Source organism: Saimiri boliviensis, chromosome 11 (genome assembly GCF_048565385.1).
Source record: "Saimiri boliviensis isolate mSaiBol1 chromosome 11, mSaiBol1.pri, whole genome shotgun sequence".
NCBI classification, from domain to species: Eukaryota; Metazoa; Chordata; class Mammalia; order Primates; family Cebidae; genus Saimiri; species Saimiri boliviensis.
In genome coordinates this window covers 116,631,579-116,649,576 of record NC_133459.1, presented here as the reverse complement: position 1 = coordinate 116,649,576, position 17,998 = coordinate 116,631,579, and the positions used below count along the sequence as shown (strand labels likewise).

Sequence of the window (17,998 nt, the reverse complement as noted above, 5' to 3'; positions counted from 1 at the left end):
GTAGGTACAATGCAGTGCTGAGAAGAATGTATATTCTGTGGTTTTGGGATGGAGATTTCTGTAGATGTCTATTAGATCCACTTGTTCCAGATCTGAGTTCAAGTCCTGGGTATCCTTGTTAATTTTCTGTCTTGTTGATCTGTCAGATATCGACAGTGGAGTGTTAAAGTCTCCCACTATTATTGTGTGGGAGTTTAAGTCTCTTTGTAGGTCGTTAAGAACTTAGTTTACGTACCTGGGTGCCCCTGTATTGGGTATGTATATATTAAGGATCATTAGCTCTTCTTGATGCATTGATCCTTTTACCAGTATGTAATGCCTTTCTTTGTCTCTTTTGATCTTTGTTGGTTTAAAGTCCATTTTATCAGAAACTAGGATTGCAAGTCCTGCTTTTCTTTTCTTTTTTTCTTTTTCTTTCTTTCTTTTTTTTTTTTTTGCTCTCCATTTGCTTGATAAATCTTCCTCCATCCCTTTATTTTGAGCCTATGTGTGTCCTTGCACATGATATGGGTTTCCTGAATACAGCACACCAATGGGTCTTGACTTTTTATCCAATTTGCCAGTCTATGTCTTTTGATTGTGGCATTTAGCCCATTGCCCATTTACATTTAAGGTTAATATTGTTATGTGTAAATTTGATCCTGCCATTTTGATGCTAGCTGGATGTTTTGCCCATTAGTTGACGCATTTTTTTCATTGTGTTGATGGTCTTTACCATTTGGTACGTTTTTGGAGTGGCTGATACTGGTTGTTCCTTTCCTTGTTTAGTGCTTGTTTCACAAGCTCTTGTAAGGCAGGTCTGTTGGTGACAAAATCTCTCAGTAATTCCTCGTCCATAAAGGATTTTCTTTCTCCTTCACTTATGAAGCTTAGTTTGGCTGGATATGAAATTCTGGATTGAAAGTTCTTTAAGGATGTTGAATATTGTCCCCCACTCTCTTCTGCCTTGTAGGGTTAATGCCAAGAGATTCACTGGGAGTCTGATGGGCTTCCCTTTGTGGGTAACCCAACTTTTCTCTCTGGCTGCCCCTTAGCGTTTTTTCCTTCATATCAACCCTGGTGAATCTGACAATTATGTGCCTTGGGGTTGCTCTTCTTGAGGAATATTTTTGTGGTGTTCTCTGTATTTCCTGGACTTGAATGGTGGCCAGCCTTGCTAGGTTGGGGAAGTTTTCCTGGATCATATCCTGAAGAGTGTTTTCCATCTTGGATGCATTCTCTCCATCACATTCAGGTACTACTATCAAAGGTAGATTAGGTCTTTTCATATAGTCCCATATTTCTTGGAGGCTTTGTTCATTTCCTTTCACTCTTTTTTCTCTATTCTTGCCTTCTCGTTTTATTTCATTGAGTTGATCTTCAATCTCTGATATCCTTTCTTCTGCTTGTTTGATTCGGCTGTTGAAACTTGTGTATGCTTCATGACGTTCTCATGCTGTGTTTTTCAGCTCCATCAAGTCATTTATATTCTTCTCTAAGCTGTTTATTCTGGTTAGCATCTCATCTAACCTTTTTTCTAGGTTCTTAGTTTCTTTCAATTGGGTTAGCACATGTTCTTTTAGCTCTGAGAAGTTTGTTATTACCCACCTTCTGAAGCCTGTTTCTGTCAATTCATCAGATTCATTCTCCATCCATCCTTGATCCCTAGCTGGTGAGGAGTTGTGATCCTTTGGAGAAGGAGAGGTGTTGTGGTTTTTGGTGTTTTCATACTTTTTGCGCTGGTTTCTTCCCATCTTAGTGGTTTTATATACCTGTGGTCTTTGTAGTTGGTGACTTTCAGATGGGTTCTCTAAGTGGATTTCCTTTTTGTTGGTGATGAAGTTACTTCTTTCTGTTTCTTAGTTTTCCTTCTAACATCACAGGCCCCTCTGCTGCAGGACGGCTGGAGGTCCACTCCAGACCCTGCTTGCCTGGGGATCACCCACGGGGGCTGCAGAACAGTAAGGGTTGCTGCCAGTTTCTTCTTCTGTTTTCTTCAACCCAGAAGGGTACCTGCCAGATGTCGGCTTGAGCTCTCCTTTATGAGGTGTCTCTTTGGGTATACGGGGGTTGGGGAGCTGCTTGAGGAGACAGTCTGTGCCTTAATAGGAGCTCAAGTGCTGTGCTGGGAGCTCCATTTTTCCATGCAGAGATGCTGGGCAGGTACTTTTAAGTCTACTGCAGCGGAACTCATAACTGCCTCTTTTCCCAGGTGCTCTGTCCTAGGAAGATCAGCTTTATTTATAAGTTCCTGACATGCTGCCACAGGTTCTGCCCAGCTGCTGTGTGAACTGCCTCGGTAGTGGTGGTCGCCCTTCCCCCAACTGAGCTGGACCATCCTGGGTCCAGCTGTGCTTGCTGCAAAACTCTCAATCCAGAGCATTTCAGATTGCTTGTTTTGTGGGGTGGTACTGGCCAAGCCAGATCGCCTGGCTCCCTTTCTGTGCCCCCTCCCTTTCAGTTGAATGGGTGGCTCTGTTTCCCAGGCATTCCAGGTGCCAGTTGAAATGGCCACCCAGATTTCTGTGAGTTTCTGTGCACCAACCCAGCACTGGCTGAGGCCGCTGTGCTGAAAACTTGCGGCGCGTTTTGGTCTGGGAATTCCTGGTCTGTGGGCAGTGAAAATTTGTTTGGAAATGCAGTGGCCACTCACCACCCTCTGTGTTGTTCTTGCTGGGAACTGTACTCCAGAGCTGTTCGTATTTGGCCATCTTCTAGAACATAAGCTCTTAACTCCTGTTATATCTGCTTTCCCAGGATGCTGTTTATTTGCTTGGATTTTTAATATACTATTTGCTTTTGAAATTAGAAAGTAATCATATACAGATAATTTTATTTATTTTATTTTTATTACATTATTTTTTCTTTCTTTTTTCTTTTTTTTTTTTTTCTAACTGCGTGAACTTAGTATCCCTGATATTCTTTTATTTTTTTATTGTTTTTGAGACAGTTTCACTCTTGTTGCCCAGCTTGGTTGTGCTCACCACAACCTCCACCTCCCAGGTTCAAGCGATTTTCCTGCCTCAGCCTCCCAAGTAGCTGGGATTACAGGTATGCGCTACCACTCCTGGCTAAGTTTTTGTATTTTTTTTTTTTTTTCAGATAGAGTTTCACTCTTGTTACCCAGGCTGGAGTGCAATGGCGCATATCTCGGCTCACCGCAACCTCCGCCTCCTGGGTTCAGGCAATTCTCCTTCCTCAGCCTCCCGAGTAGCTGAGATTACAGGCAGGCGCCACCATGCCCAGCTAATTTTTTTTGTATTTTTAGTAGAGACGGAGTTTCACCATGTTGATCAGGATGGTCTCGATCTCTTGACCTCGTGATCCACCCGCCTCAGCCTCCCAAAGTGCTGGAATTACAGGCTTGAGCCACCGCGCCCGGCCAAGTTTTTGTATTTTTAGTAGAGACAGGGTTTCTCTGTATAGGTCAGGCTGGTGTCGAATTCCCAACCTCAGGTAATCCACCTGTCTCAGCCTCCCAAAGTGCTGGGATTACAGACGTGAGCCATCATGCCTGGCCCAGATGACAATTTTAAATTGGCATTCTCATTTGTGTATCAAGAATTATTTCACATGTGAAATATATGGCACATGCTTGTAATCTCAGCACTTTGGCAGGCCAAAGTGAGAGGATCTCTTGAAGGTAAGAGTTTAAGACCAGCCTGGGCAAAATAGCAAGACCCCAACTCTACAAAAATACAAAAATTAGCTGGGCATGGTGCACATGCCTGTGGTCCCAGATACTCAAGAAGCAGAGGTAGGAGGATTGCTTGCATCCAGGAATTCGAGGCTACAGTGAGCTATGATCATAGCTCCAGCCTGGGTGACAGAGTGAGACCCTGTGTTTTAAGAAAAAAAAAAAAATTCTAAAAACAGAATCATTTGAGATATAATTCCAAATGTGGTAATGTATGCTTGATTTCATGTGTGTTTCATGCAGTGCTACGAATGATATGATTAGAAAAAGTGGTATGATTTGGTTATAGTTTGAAGGTAGAAGTCATTAAGTGCTTACCTTGCTCCTTTTTATAATAACTGTCTTTTAAAATTCTGTATTATCCAAACATACAAAAAGGTCCATATGCCAGTGTATCAACTTTGTAAAATATGGGACACATATTGCCTTATCAACTTTATAAAAAAAAAAAACTTTATATTTTTTTAGAATAAAATTTTACAGGTAAAGCTTCTTTATGTACCTTGTCAGATCCATATTCTCTTCCTCTCTCCTCTCTGCCATTCAGAAATGGCAATTATTCTGAAATTTCATGTGTATCCTTCTCATCTGTGTTTTAAATATTGTCACATATGCATGCATTTAGAAATATATATATATATATATATATAAGCGTTTTTATGAAAATACTATTTGCAACTATAATTTGTTTTTCCCTCAATATTTTTATGAGATGTGTCCATATTGATTTATGTGACTCAGGCTTATTTCTTTTAATGATTATAGTTTTCCATTATCTTAATATTTCTTTTTTTTCCTTTTTTTCTCTATTAATATTTCTTAATGTATTTATTTATTCTATTGATGGACATTAAGTTGTTTCCATTAAATTCATAGTTTTTAAAATTTGGAGTTCTAAATTAAAAAGCAGTTGTATCCCATGTACTTAAGTTTACATGTGTTTGTTTTTAAACTTGCAGTTAAAAAGAGAAATATTTGGCTTTAAATCATCTCTTTCTAAATACCAGATGAGTAGCTTGTCAAACAAGGATGACAGTTGCATCGGCTGCTGTGAGGGAAGTAAATTGGTGATTTCAGAATTGAGGTACAGTTTTCAGATTCTGCAGTTATAGCAAATAGAATGTTTTTTATTGGTGATTAAGACCCTTAATTGAGGACTTAAAAAAATATACAGAAAAGCTCAGAGAGTATTTTAATAGATATCTGTGATTCCACAACTAAGAATTAAATCTTCTTAACTACCATTGGTTCTCCCTAAAATTTGTAGTATTTGTTTTAAATCTATTTCACTAAATAAAAAATAAAACATTACAGGATGGATAATACCCTCTGATCCTTATGACTAGTCCCATTTTTACCCTAAGTGTCCACCATCGTGAATTGGATATGTATTTCTCTATTTATTTTTATATGTTTATACTCATATACACAAATATAAGTACTGTATATTGTGTGCCATTTTACTTTTTCACTCAGCAGTATTTTGAAAAGTCACTCATATTGAGATAGATTAATGAGTGGATTTATGTGGTTAGTTACTTTTAATAGCGGTATAGGATTTTGTCCTATAACAGTGTCATAATTTATCTATTCCTTTGTAGGTATCTTGTTTCTATTTTCTGTTACAAACACTACTGCAAAGGACATCCTTATACATGTTTTCTTATGCCTACAGATGAGAGTTTCTGTATTATATATTCCTAAAAGTGAAATTGCTGGGTTATAGAGTATGTACATTTTCAGTTTTACTAGATACCATCAAGTTTGTAAAGTAGCTGAACCAATTTATAATCCTACAGTGGTATATAGGAGTTTTCATATCCTACCTAAAGAGTTGATGAATATCAGAATTCTAATTTTTTAAATCAACTTAAAGGTGAAAAATAGTACAGTATGAGATATTTTTATAGAATCTTTTAATAACTTTCACTTCTTTTCTTTTGTGCCAGGATTAAGCTTGCAATAAAAGAGGCAGAAATTCAAAAGCTTCATGCAAACCTGACTGCAAATCAGTTATCTCAGAGTCTTATGACTTGTAATGACAGCCAAGAAAGTAGCAAATTAAGTAGTTTAGAAACAGAACCTGTAAAGCTAGGTGGTCATCAAGTAGGTAAGTATATTATTTTAATAAATTATGTTCAGAGTTTTGGATGATGGTTTTTTTTAAAAAAAACTTTATTTTAAAGTTTATTTTATTTTTCAATTTAACTTAAATTCAGGGATACATGTGCAGATTTGTTACATAGATAAGCTTGTGGCCTGGAAGTTTGTTTTCCAGATTATTTCATCACCCAGTTATTAAGCCTACTACCCCTTAATTATTTTTCCTGATCCGCTCCCTCCTTCCACCCTCCACCCTCTGATAGACCCTAGTGTGTGTTGTTCCCCTCCATGTGTCCGTGTGTTCTCAGATGATAGTTTTTAAAAAACAGATTTATCAACTGTTTGGTTTCTATTATCAAACATACTTAGGATAATCTGTTACTAGTTGTGGTATGATAAGACAGCAAAAGTTACTTAATAATTATTAGACTTTGAATTATTCTTTAATGAAGTAAAATTGACATCCAATAAGACAGTGGTCCCCAACTTTTTTGGCACCAGGGCCTGGTTTTGTGGAAGACCATTTTTCCATGGACCAGGGGTGGGGGCAGGGGTGGTTTCAGGATGATTCAAATGCATGACATTTATTGTGCACTTTATATTATTATTACATTATAATGTATGAGGAAATAATTATACAACTCATCATAATATCAAATCAGTGGGAGCCCTGACTTGATTTCCTGTGACTAGACGGTTCCGTCTCCAGGTCGTGGGAAACAGTGACAGATCATCTTATGCCACACTCCTTATGGCAGGAGATTCTCAAAAGGAGAGTGCGATCTCGATCCTGTGCATGTGCAGTTCATAATAGGGTTTGTGTTCCAATGAGAATCTAGTGCTGCCACTAATCTGACAGGAGGTAGAGCTCAAGCAATAATGTGAGTAATTGGGAATGTGTGTAAATACAGATGAAGCTTTGCTGATTTGCCCACCATTCACCTTGTGCTATGTGGCCTGGTTCCTAATAAGCCATGGACTGGTACCAGTCTGTGGCCCAGGGGTTGGGGACCCTTGCAATTAAGATGCACCAATTTTAATATACAGTTTGATAAGTTTTGTAAGGTGTTTGTGTTTTAATGTTTAACTCTTGTTACCATCACCACAATCAAGACGTAAGACATTTCCATCAAGATCCCTTGTACTCCTCCCCAGTTTACTTTTAGGGTTAATTTTCTCTTCTTTTTTCTATGAAACAAAAACAAAAACACCTCTTCTTAAAGTAACAGTTTAGATTATTGATCTTAGACCTGTTTTCTTTTCTCATCTAGGTATTTAAGGATAGAAACTTCCCCTTAAGCAGTGCTTTGTCTATATTCCACTACTTTTTAAATGTGTTGTATTTTCATTTTCATTCAGTTCAAAATATAGTTATCTCTTACGAGTTTATGTTTGACTCATGTGTGTTTTATTTCTAAATATTTGGAAGTTTTTCCAGATATTTTTGTGATATTTAGAGGTTTTTCCAGATATTAGTGATGATCAGCGAACAGGCACTGTAGGACTTCATTTTTTTTTTTCTCTTTTTTTTTTTTTTGAGATGAAGTCTTGCTCTGTTGCCCAGGCTGGAATGCAGTGGTGCACTCTTGGCTCAACACAACCTCCGCCTCCTGGGTTCAAGCAACTCTCCTGCCTCTGCCTCCTAAGTAGCTGGGATTATAGGTGTGCACCACCATGCCTTGCTAATTTTTGTGTTTTTAAGGAGAGATGGGGTTTCACCATGTTGATCAAGCTGGTCTCAAACCCCTGACCTTGTGACCTGCCTGCCTTAGCCTCCGAAAGTTCAGGGATTACAGGCATGAGCCACCGTGCCTGGCTAGGACTTCATTTTTAAGAGTGTTTTGAGACTTGGTTTATTGGCCGGCATATGATCTATCTTGGTGAATGTTCCAAAGTGGGAATAGTAGTAATTATTAGAGGTGGTAATAAATATAATATGTTATAGATTCTCCTACCTCAAGAACAGAACCGATAAAACGTAGATAGCCTAGAAAGCAAAATATTATGGATGTAGAGAATTTATTAGAAATGGCTACTTACGCAAATCTTGAAGCAAAATGTATCTTTTCTTGTTTCTACATCTATGTGTGTTCTCATGTAATCATCTATATTATGCTTTTTAAAAGCACTCCTGAAGGCTTACTTACCTTGGAGTGAGAAATGTATATGTTTATAGTGGAGAAGGAGCATGGTCAAACAACTACTTCTGATAACACTCAGTAGTTTTTTTGAGACAGGATCTTGCTGTGTTGCCCAGGATGGTCTTGAATTCCTGGGCTCAAGTGATCCTCCCACCTCAGCCTGGGGATAGCTCAGATTACAGGTCCATGCCACTGTGCCTGGCTACCCTCAGTAGTTTTTTAAAAAGCATCACTGAATTCTCATCAGCTAGTTTGAAGAGAAAGACAGTGGGGTCAGGAAGAATTCACTCTTTGTAGCTTTTGAACCTGCATCTATATATGTAGTACATAAAAATGTTCTTAATGATCTCAAATTGTCCAAATAAATTTTATGATTAACTTCAGTTTAAGGAAACAGGGCAACTTAAAAAAAATTTTTTTTACAATGATTTCTATTAAAAATTGGAATTTAAAAGGTGGAGAAAGACTCAACATCTCTGGTACAAAGGAAAGTCTTAGCTATCTAGAAAAGTGAGTGATTCAGAACTCTTTTCCTCTTTGTTATGTATTTAATTTAGAAAGTACTTTACTTATTCCTTGATTTCCTTATTGTCTTATTCTCTGTTCATTTTAGTACTCTTTAGATCAGAAACTGAACTTTGTTTATGATTAAGTCTTTAAACTATTTAAGTAGGTTTTTATTCTCGAAGTCTTATTCAGAACAATTTTCCTTTTATGTGTATTAGTGGAAAGTATAAAAGATCAAAATCAACATACTGTGAACAAGCAATATGAAAAAGAGAGGCAAAGACTTGTTACTGGAATAGAAGAACTGCGTACTAAACTGATACAAATAGAAGCTGAAAACTCTGATTTGAGGGTTAACATGGCTCACAGAACTAGTCAATTTCAGCTGATTCAAGAGGAGCTACTAGAGAAAGCTTCGAACTCCAGCAAACTGGAAAGTGAAGTAAGCTTGGAATTAGCTGGATATATGTATTAACTTTGAGCTAGAGCAAAGGGTATTATTTTAGGGTTTTATAAAAATTATATGTTTACATACAGATTTAAAGTTTTTTAAAAATGGTACCATGTAAGTTATAAATTCTTTTAAAATTATATTTGGAAACCTTTGTGTTTTAACTTATGTTAAAAGTAGGAAAAACTCTGTAGTGGGTAAAAGATCTCAAATTTGGTGGAAATAATATTGCATTGCAGCCTATTATTTCTTCCATAGGATAAATTAATATAGTTAATATACATTTACAAGTAAAAACTTTGGATTATGCGGCTGGAAGAAAAGGAGTGATAATAAAGGATTTAAAATTTTAGCAAACCCCAAACTTTCTAGGAAGCCTGTTTAATATGCATATTTCTGGGTCCTGTTCCAGCAAGTCTGATTCAGTATATATGGGCACAAGAGTCTGCTTTTTTCTTCCTTTTTCTTTTTTTTGTTACTGTTCTGTTGCCCAGTTTTGAGTACAGTGTTGTGATCATATCTCACTGTAAGTTTGAACTTCTGGGCTGAAGCCATTCTCCCACCTTAGTCTTCCAAGTAGCTGGGACTGCAGGCATGTGTCACTATGTCCAGCTGTTTTTTTTGTTTGTTTGTTTTGTTTTTTGTGGAGACAGTTTCACTGTGTTGCCCAGGCTGGTCTTGAACTCCTGGTCTCAGGCAATCCCCATCTCAGTAGCCCAAAATGCTGGGATTACAGGTGTAAGCCACCACACCTAGCCAGAATCTGTAGTTTTATTTTTTGTATATTTCTACTGTTTTAAAGAATCTGTATTTTTAAACAACCGCTGATACAAATACGCAAGGAATTACATTCTGAAAAGGGGATAATGAATGGTTTGTGAATATCTTGTCTTCATTTTCACTGAGGACAGGATGAGGGTGTCTCATTAGGATAAGGGTACCCAGGACCACATGTGTGTATCTTCTGCTCAACCTTCAAACCAGAAGCTGCAGTCATCTATAGGTATACTTTTTAAATACCTGCTTTCTCAGCTAAAAGTCTGTAGTCAAGGCTGAGGAAAAGAGCTGTAAGTTAGGAACTTGTGTTGATAATGGAGATGGAGATTTAGACAGTCTACAATTATAGCTACCAGTTTACTTAGGAAATTGCAAAATATTGGGATTAATAACTTTTTTAAATTATAAAAATTGCACAGTCTTGTTAATGTAAAAGGGGAAAAGAAGAAAATTAACCATTGATAATTCTACCACCAGAAATAACATTCTACTATACTTATTTCAGTCTTTAACAGCTACTTTAAAAATTAGATTAGGGTATTGTCCTTTTTGGATATAGGGGTCTGAATTAAATTACTTATATTTTACATAGATATTAGAAGTCATTCTTGGTTTTCACTATTGGTTTTTCTTCTAAACTGCTGTTTATTTTTTTAAGTACTTATAATTATGTGGATTAAAAAGTTTTTCGCTTTGCATCCTAAATGTTTGTAACTTTAAGTTTGTCAAATTTATCTAGACACAATGTATTTGAACTTTGAAAAGAGGAGCAGGTGTTTGATTTTAGGATGCAAAGGCATTACCTTTAAAAAATAATTTTACATTTATTTCAATGTGTTTTCAGATGACAAAGAAATGTTCTCAACTTTTAACTCTTGAGAAACAGCTGGAAGAAAAAATAGTTGCTTATTCCTCTATTGCTGCAAAAAATGCAGAACTAGAACAGGAGCTTATGGTAAAACTTACCTTGTTACTACAAATTTACTGTGACTTTTAAGCACTTAATTTGTGACAGCATATTTTTTTTAGCATTGTTATTATTAAATACCATATAGGAAAGTATAAATTCTACTAAACTCTTCTGATCATTTCTTGTTTATATTTTTAAGTTAATAGGCTTATATGGCAAGTCGTTATTCAAGTTTTCTCATTTTTGTCCTAATAGAATTGAAGAGAATGGTAGTCCTTTAATATGCTTCTTCATATTTAAAATAGTTTAATCTTCTCATCTCGATAAAATACTTTTAACTATTTTGTTAAAGTTTGAAGTATAAGCTACTGTAGCCTTTGAAGAATGCATTATGACATATTTAATGCTTGACTAATATACTTTTATTTAAAACTGCTTTTCAGTTATGCTTTTTTTGAGACAAAATCTCACTCCATTGTTCAGGCTGCAGTGCAGTGGCACAATCATGGCTCACTACAGCCTTGGCCTCCAAGGCTCCCACCTGAGCCTCTCCAGAAGCTATGACCACAGGTGCATGCCACCACACCTACCTAGCTAATTTTTTATATTTTTTGTGAGATGGAGCCTTTGCCATGTTGCCCAGGCTGGTCTTGAACTCCTTGGCTCAAGAGATCTACCTGCTTTGGCCTTTCAAATCAATTACACTCTTTTAAAGTGTTTTGTGTTTCTAGGAAAAGAATGAAAAGATAAGAAGTCTAGAAACCAATATCAATACTGAGCATGAGAAAATTTGTTTAGCCTTTGAAAAAGCAAAGAAAATTCACTTGGAACAGCATAAAGAAATGGAAAAGCAGATTGAAAGAGTAAGTGATACATATTTAGAATATGAGTACTGAAAAGAAACTTAAACATTACTAGCCTAGCACTTTTTATTTTGTAGATGAGGACACAAAGACACCCAAAAGTTAGTGGCAATCGCTCTAATTAGGATCCCAGTCTTTCTGAATAATTTTTTAATGCTTTAAACAAATATAGTATGCTTTCTGTTTCAGCTGTAATCATTATTTTTGACATTATTAAAGTAAGAATAATTCTATAGTCTCCATTTCCCTAAAAATATCAGTTCCTTGATGATTGATTGAGAGGAAAAAGCAAAATAATAGAAGCACTCTTGACCTTGGCTTAAATGTAGAAAAGAAAATGTAAGACCGAAAATGCAAGACTAAGTAAAAGAAAAAAAAAAAAATACAGTAGTCCCCGGTTATCCATGGGAAATACATTCTAAGACCTTCATTGGCTGCCTGAAACCATAGATAATACTGAATCCTATGTAGTTTTTCCTGTATATACATACCTATTATAAAGCTTAATTTTAGGCACAGTAAGAGATTAGAAACAATAACTACTAATAAAATAGAACAATTATAACAAAATACTGTCAAAAGTTATGTGAAAACTTGTTCTTATAAAAGTGTGTTCTCTCTCATGCCCTAGTGCCTCCTTTGCACTTTTATGATTGTAGGTTCTATGGGTCATCCTTTAGAACAGCCTAGTTTCACTCCAGTTGAAGACTTGCTTTGGATAGTATCCTTTCTCCTTGGTCAGCTTCTTCATCTCTGCTGGAAATGTGGCAGCAGCTGCCTCATGAACAGTCACAGCTTCTCCAGTAATTGTAATAGTTTTCAGTCTAAACCTGTTCTTGAATCTGTGTAATCATCCATTATTTGTAGTAAATGACTTGGTATCACTTGTTTCAGGGGATCCTTGCTGAAGTCTTAATATATACTCAATACTTAAAGTTTATGGTGTAACACATTGTAGTCACTTGTAACATGTTTTCTGTTAATGTCTTCTACCTACAAATTTAATGCCTTTTCTGTTTTACCTAAACACTTATTATGCATTGTGGTTGTAATTTTTGTAGTGTGAGGTGCAACTGCCATACTTGCATGAATTTATTTTTCTTTCTTCACAGTTTCATGGATAGATTTGTTCTTATTGTAGATCTTAGCAAATTCAGCATGCAGTTTTTTTCTTTCCTTATTAAGTCAAGAACCTTCACCTTTTCACTTAAAGGTGAAAGTGAAATGCTATGACAGTTAAATGCTATGTCTTCTCTTTGACATATCCAAATTGATAGCATCACTACTCTTTTGCTTTGGGGCCATTATTAAGTGAAATAAGAGTTTCTTGAACGTAGCACTATGATACCATGGCAGTTGATCTGATAACCAAGATGGCTACTAAGAGCCTAACAAGCAGGTAGCTTATATACAGCATGGATATGCTGGAAAATGGATCATTCTTGTTCAGAGCTGGACATCGTGGGACGTCGTGAGATTTAATTACGCTACTCAGAACAGCATGCAATTCAAAACGTATGAATTGTTTATTCGTGGAATTCTCCATTTAGTATTTTCAGACCAGGGTCGGCTTTAGGTAGCTGAACTGTGGAAAGTGAAACCACAAATACCACAGGGGCTGCTGTAATTTGGATGGGCTTAGAGAATATTTTTGCTGGATATAAAATAGACAGTTTTTTTTCTCTTTCAGCATTTAAAAAATGTTGTTCTGTCTTTTTACATCCATACTTTTTGATGAGAAATCTGCAGTAATTTTAACATTTGTTCCCTTAAATGCAGTGTCATTTTTCTCTGGGTACTTTCAAAGCTTTTCGTTTTAGTTTTTGGCAAGGATTTTGATGTGTCCAGAAGTAGTTCAGAAGAGAATGGAATAAGCCGGGCGCGGTGGCTCAAGCCTGTAATCCCAGCACTTTGGGAGGCTGAGGCGGGTGGATCACGAGGTCGAGAGATCAAGACCATCCTGGTCAACATGGTGAAACCCCGTCTCTACTAAAAGATACAAAAAATTAGCTGGGCATGGTGGCACGTGCCTGTAATCCCAGCTACTCAGGAGGCTGAGGCAGGAGAATTGCCTGAACCCAGGAGGCGGAGGTTGCGGTGAGCCGAGATCGCGCCATTGCACTCCAGCCTGGGTAACAAGAGCGAAACTCCGTCTCAAAAAAAAAAAAAAAAAAAAAAAAAAAAAAAAAAAAAAAGAAGAGAATGGAATAGACAAGAGGAAAAAGACTTGAATGTAGTGAACTTAAATGTAGATTAATAGATATTACTCAGTCTGAACAACAGAGAAAAAATATTTCTTTCCAAGAAATAAAAAGATTTATAAAAAAATTGAGCAAAGGCTCAGGGACATATGGGGAAGGACCTATCATAAGAAGGTCTGATATTCTTGTCTTCAGAGTCAAAGGAGAGAATGAGATTAGCACAGGAAAATATTTGAAGGAATGATATCTGAAAATTTTACAAATTTGATGAAGGAACTAAACTTACAAATTTAAGGAAATCAACAAAATAAAAAAAAAGAAAATCTAAGAGGATAACGTCGAAGAAAACTACTTCTAGACACATCAAAATCCTTGCCAAAAACGAAAAACTTTGAAAGCACCCAGAGATAAATGACACTGCATTTAAAGGAACAAATGTTAAAATTACTGCAGATTTCTCATCAAAAAGTATGGACAGAACAACATTTTTTAAATCCTGAAAGAGAAAAAACCAGTCTATTTTATATCCAGCAATGAATAGGAATGAAGGTCAAATAAAGACATTCTTAGATGAAGGACATCCTAGAGAATTTGACACCAGCAGACTTGTTCTAAAAGAAATGCTAAAGGAAGTTCGTCACGGAAAAAAAAAAAAAACAGCTAATACCTGTGGGTAACTTGGGACCTCAGGAATAAAGGAAGTGCAACAAAACAGTAAATATTTGGTAAATATAGGATTTTTATAATATCTATGGGAGTTGAAAGAAGAAATTTATAAAATTTACTGGTGAGATATGTTGATGTAATATATGTGACAACTACAGAGGAAAGGGGGAGGGGTAAAGGGGCCTATATTCTTAGTTTCTACATTTTGGGGTTTTTTTTTTCAGCTTTTAACTTAAGGGGTACATGTGCAGGTTTGTTACATAGGTAAACATGTGCCATGGTGGTTTGCTGCATAGATCATCCATCCCATCACTTAGGTATTGAGCCTAGTATCCATTAGCCGTTCTCCCTGATCCACCCCCTCTCTCATCCCACTCCCTGATAGGCCTCAATGTGTGTTGTTCCTCACATGTGTTCATATGTTCTCATAATTCATTTCCCACTTATAAGTGAGAACATGTGGTATTTGGTTTTCTGTTCCTGTGTTAGTTTGCTGAGGATAGTGGCTTCTAACTCCATCTGTGTCACTGTAAAGGACATGATCTCATTCCTTTTTGTGGCTACATGGTACTCCATAGTATGTATGTACCACATTTTATTTATCCAGCCTACAATTGATGGGCATTTAGGTTGATTCCATGTCTTTGCTATTGTGAATAGTGCTGCAGTGGACATACACATGCATGTATCTTTATAATAGAATGATTTACATTCCTTTGAGTATATACCCAGTTATGGGATTGCTGGGTCAAATTGTATTTCTGCCTCTAGGTCTTTGAGGAAACACCACACTGTCTTCCACAACAGTTGTACAAATTTACACTTCCATCAGCAGTGGTAAAAATGTTACTTTTCTCTGTAACCTCTCCATCATCTGTTGTTTTTTGAGACAGTATCTCATTGTGGTTTCAATTTGCATTTCTTGAATGATCAGCGATGTTGAGCTTTTTTTTTTTTTTGTATGTTTGTTGTCCACATGTATGTCTTTAGAGAAGTATCTGTACTTATCCTTTGCTCACTTTTCAATGGGGTTGTTTTTTTCTTGTGAATTTGTTTAAGTTCATTGTAGACTCTTGATTTAGTTCTGTTTATGTGATTAATCACGTTTATTGATTTGTGTATATTGAACTAACGTTGCATCCTGGGGATGAAGTCAACTTGATTGTGGTGGATAAGCTTTTTGATGTGCTGCTAGATTTGGTTTGCCAATATTTTATTGAAGATTTTTGCATTGATGTTCATCAAGGATACTGGCCTGAAGTTTTCTCTTTTTGTTGTATCTCTGCCAGGTTTTGGTATCAGGATGATGCCGGCGTCATAGAATGAGTTAGGGAGAAATCCCACCTTTTCAATTTTCTGGAATGGTTTCAGTAGAAATGATACCAGCTCTTCTTTGTACCTCTGGTAGTTCTGCTGTCGTTGGTCTGGTCTTGGGCTTTTTTTTTTTGTTGTTGGTAGGCTATTTATAACTGCCTTTATTTTAGAACTCATTATTGGTCTATTCAGAGATTAAATTTCTTCCTGGTTCAGTCTTGGGAGTGTGTCTGTGTCCAGGAATTTATCCATTTATTTTAGATTTTCTAGTTTATGTTCATAGAGGTGTTTATAAGTATCCTCTGGTGGTTGTTTATATTTCTATGGGGTCAGTGGTGATATCCCCCTTATTTCTGATTGTGTGTGTTTGATTCCTCTCTCTTTTCTTCTTTATTAGTCAAGCTAGTGGTCTGTTTTATTAATTTTTTTCAAAAAAACAGCTCCTGGATTCATTGAATTTTTATTGTAGGGTTTTTCATGTCTCTGTCTCCTTCAGTTAATCTCTGATCTTGATTATTTCTTGTCTTTTGCTAGCTTTGGGGTTTGTTTGCTCTTGGTTCTCTAGTCAACCCAACTGCAGAGATGGCAGCCACCCTTCCCCTGGGCAACTCAGTCTCAGGTAGACTCCAACCCTCTGCCATTGGCTTGGGTCTTAACATGTGAGATGCCAGTGGAAGTGGGGCCCACAGAATGACACTGCTTGGCTCCCTGGATTCAGCCCCCTTCCAAGGGATATGTATGGATAGATTTCCCACCTTAGCAGGGATCCCAGGACTGGAGTATATAAAACTGCTGGGTCTCTGTGTATGCCGGAGTGGCTGCCCTGCTGAGACTCCACACAGCACTCTGTATCAGACCCAAGGCCCTGATGGCATGGGCTCACAGAGGATCTCCTGGTCTGTGATTTGAAAAGAACTGTGGAAGAAGCGTGTTTTCCCCCGGCAAGGTTCCATAGTCACTCACCACTTCCCTTGACTTAATTTATTAGATGTCATTAGTATCAAAAATTCCCAGATTAGAGGCCAGGTACCCATCATTTTTCAGTTACACAAGTCCCCTCCTGTCCGCTCCCCTCCCCTCTTTTGAAGACAGAGCCTCACTCTGTTGCCCAGGCTGGAGTGCAATGGCGTGATCTCGACTCACTACAACTTCTGCCTCCCAAGTTCAAGTTATTCTCCTGCCTCAGCCTCTGGAGTAGCTGGAACTGCAGGTGTGTGCACCTACACCTGGCTATTTTTTTTGTATTTTTATTAGAGATGGGGTTTCATCATATTGACCAGGCTGGTCTGAAACTCCTGACCCGGTGATCCACCCACCTCGGCCTCCGAAAGTGCTGGGATTACAGGCCTGAGCCACCTCACCCAGCCATGGATAGTCTTTCAACCAGTGGTGCTGGAACAGTTTGGCATCCATATGCAGAAAGATGGATTCTCAATGTAAACCTTATATGAAAATTAACTCAAAATGGGTCTCTGATTTCAGTATAAAAAATTTTAAATTCTGAAACTGTTAGACAAAAATGGAGAACATCTCCATGATCTTAGCGTTCTCAGATATGACACCAAAAACACTAAAAGGAAAAAAATTGATAAACTGGAATTCATCAATATTCAAAACTTTTGTTCTGTGAAAGACACTGTTAATAGAATGAAAAGACAAGCTGGAGTGTGAGAAAATATTTGTGAATCACATATCCAACAACTTATTACACAGCATATGTAACCCTCAAAATATATCAACAAGGAAACAACTCAGTTTTTTAAATGGGCAAAAGATTTGAACAGATAACTTCACCAAAAAAGATATATGAATAGGAAATAAGCATGTGAAAATATGATAAACATGCATGGTCATTTGGGAAATGCAATTTGGAAGCACAATGAAATACCACTACATTCCTATTAGAACACTGAGACAGAGACTAGGAACAGCGAACGTTGGCCAGGATGCAAATCAGCTGGAATTCTCATAAACTGCCAGGAATGCAAAATGGTACAACCACTCTAGAAAACAATTTGATGTTTTCTTATAAAGTTTAACATACACTTAGCATATGGCCCATTAATTCCAGATATTTATTCTAGAGAGATGAAGCTTAGTTTACACTAAAACTCATATGCAAATGTTTGTAGTAGCATTTCTCATAATTGCCAATAACTGGAAACAACCCAGTGTTCTTCAATTGGTGAAAAGATAAACTATGGTACCTTTGTACAATGGAATACTGCTCAGTAATAACAAGGAATTTGTTGATACAGGCAAAAACGTGGGTGAAGCTCCAAGGTATGCCAAGTGAAAGAAAGCCAATTTCAAAATGTTGTATACTGTATAGCTGTTCATTTTATACCATCCATCTACTGTTCATTTCTGTGACATTCTGAAAAAGTTA

The 17,998-nt window shown here is 37.0% G+C and overlaps 1 protein-coding gene across 7 annotated transcripts in view; it reads left to right on the top strand.

The window, feature by feature from the left end:
* The window catches only part of CCDC18 (coiled-coil domain containing 18), a 104,332-nt gene that overhangs the window by 33,225 nt on the left and 53,109 nt on the right, over positions 1-17,998 (top strand). For 6 of the 7 annotated variants that reach the window (XM_074381413.1, XM_074381412.1, XM_074381411.1 and 3 more), the window contains 5 exons: positions 4,636-4,760; positions 5,626-5,786; positions 8,646-8,869; positions 10,500-10,610; positions 11,297-11,428. The exons of the other annotated variant lie outside the window; for it this stretch is intronic. In XM_074381413.1, the coding sequence (XP_074237514.1) occupies positions 4,636-4,760; positions 5,626-5,786; positions 8,646-8,869; positions 10,500-10,610; positions 11,297-11,428 (753 nt within the window). The remainder of the gene's footprint in view (positions 1-4,635; positions 4,761-5,625; positions 5,787-8,645; positions 8,870-10,499; positions 10,611-11,296; positions 11,429-17,998) is intronic. 7 annotated transcript variants of the gene reach the window in all.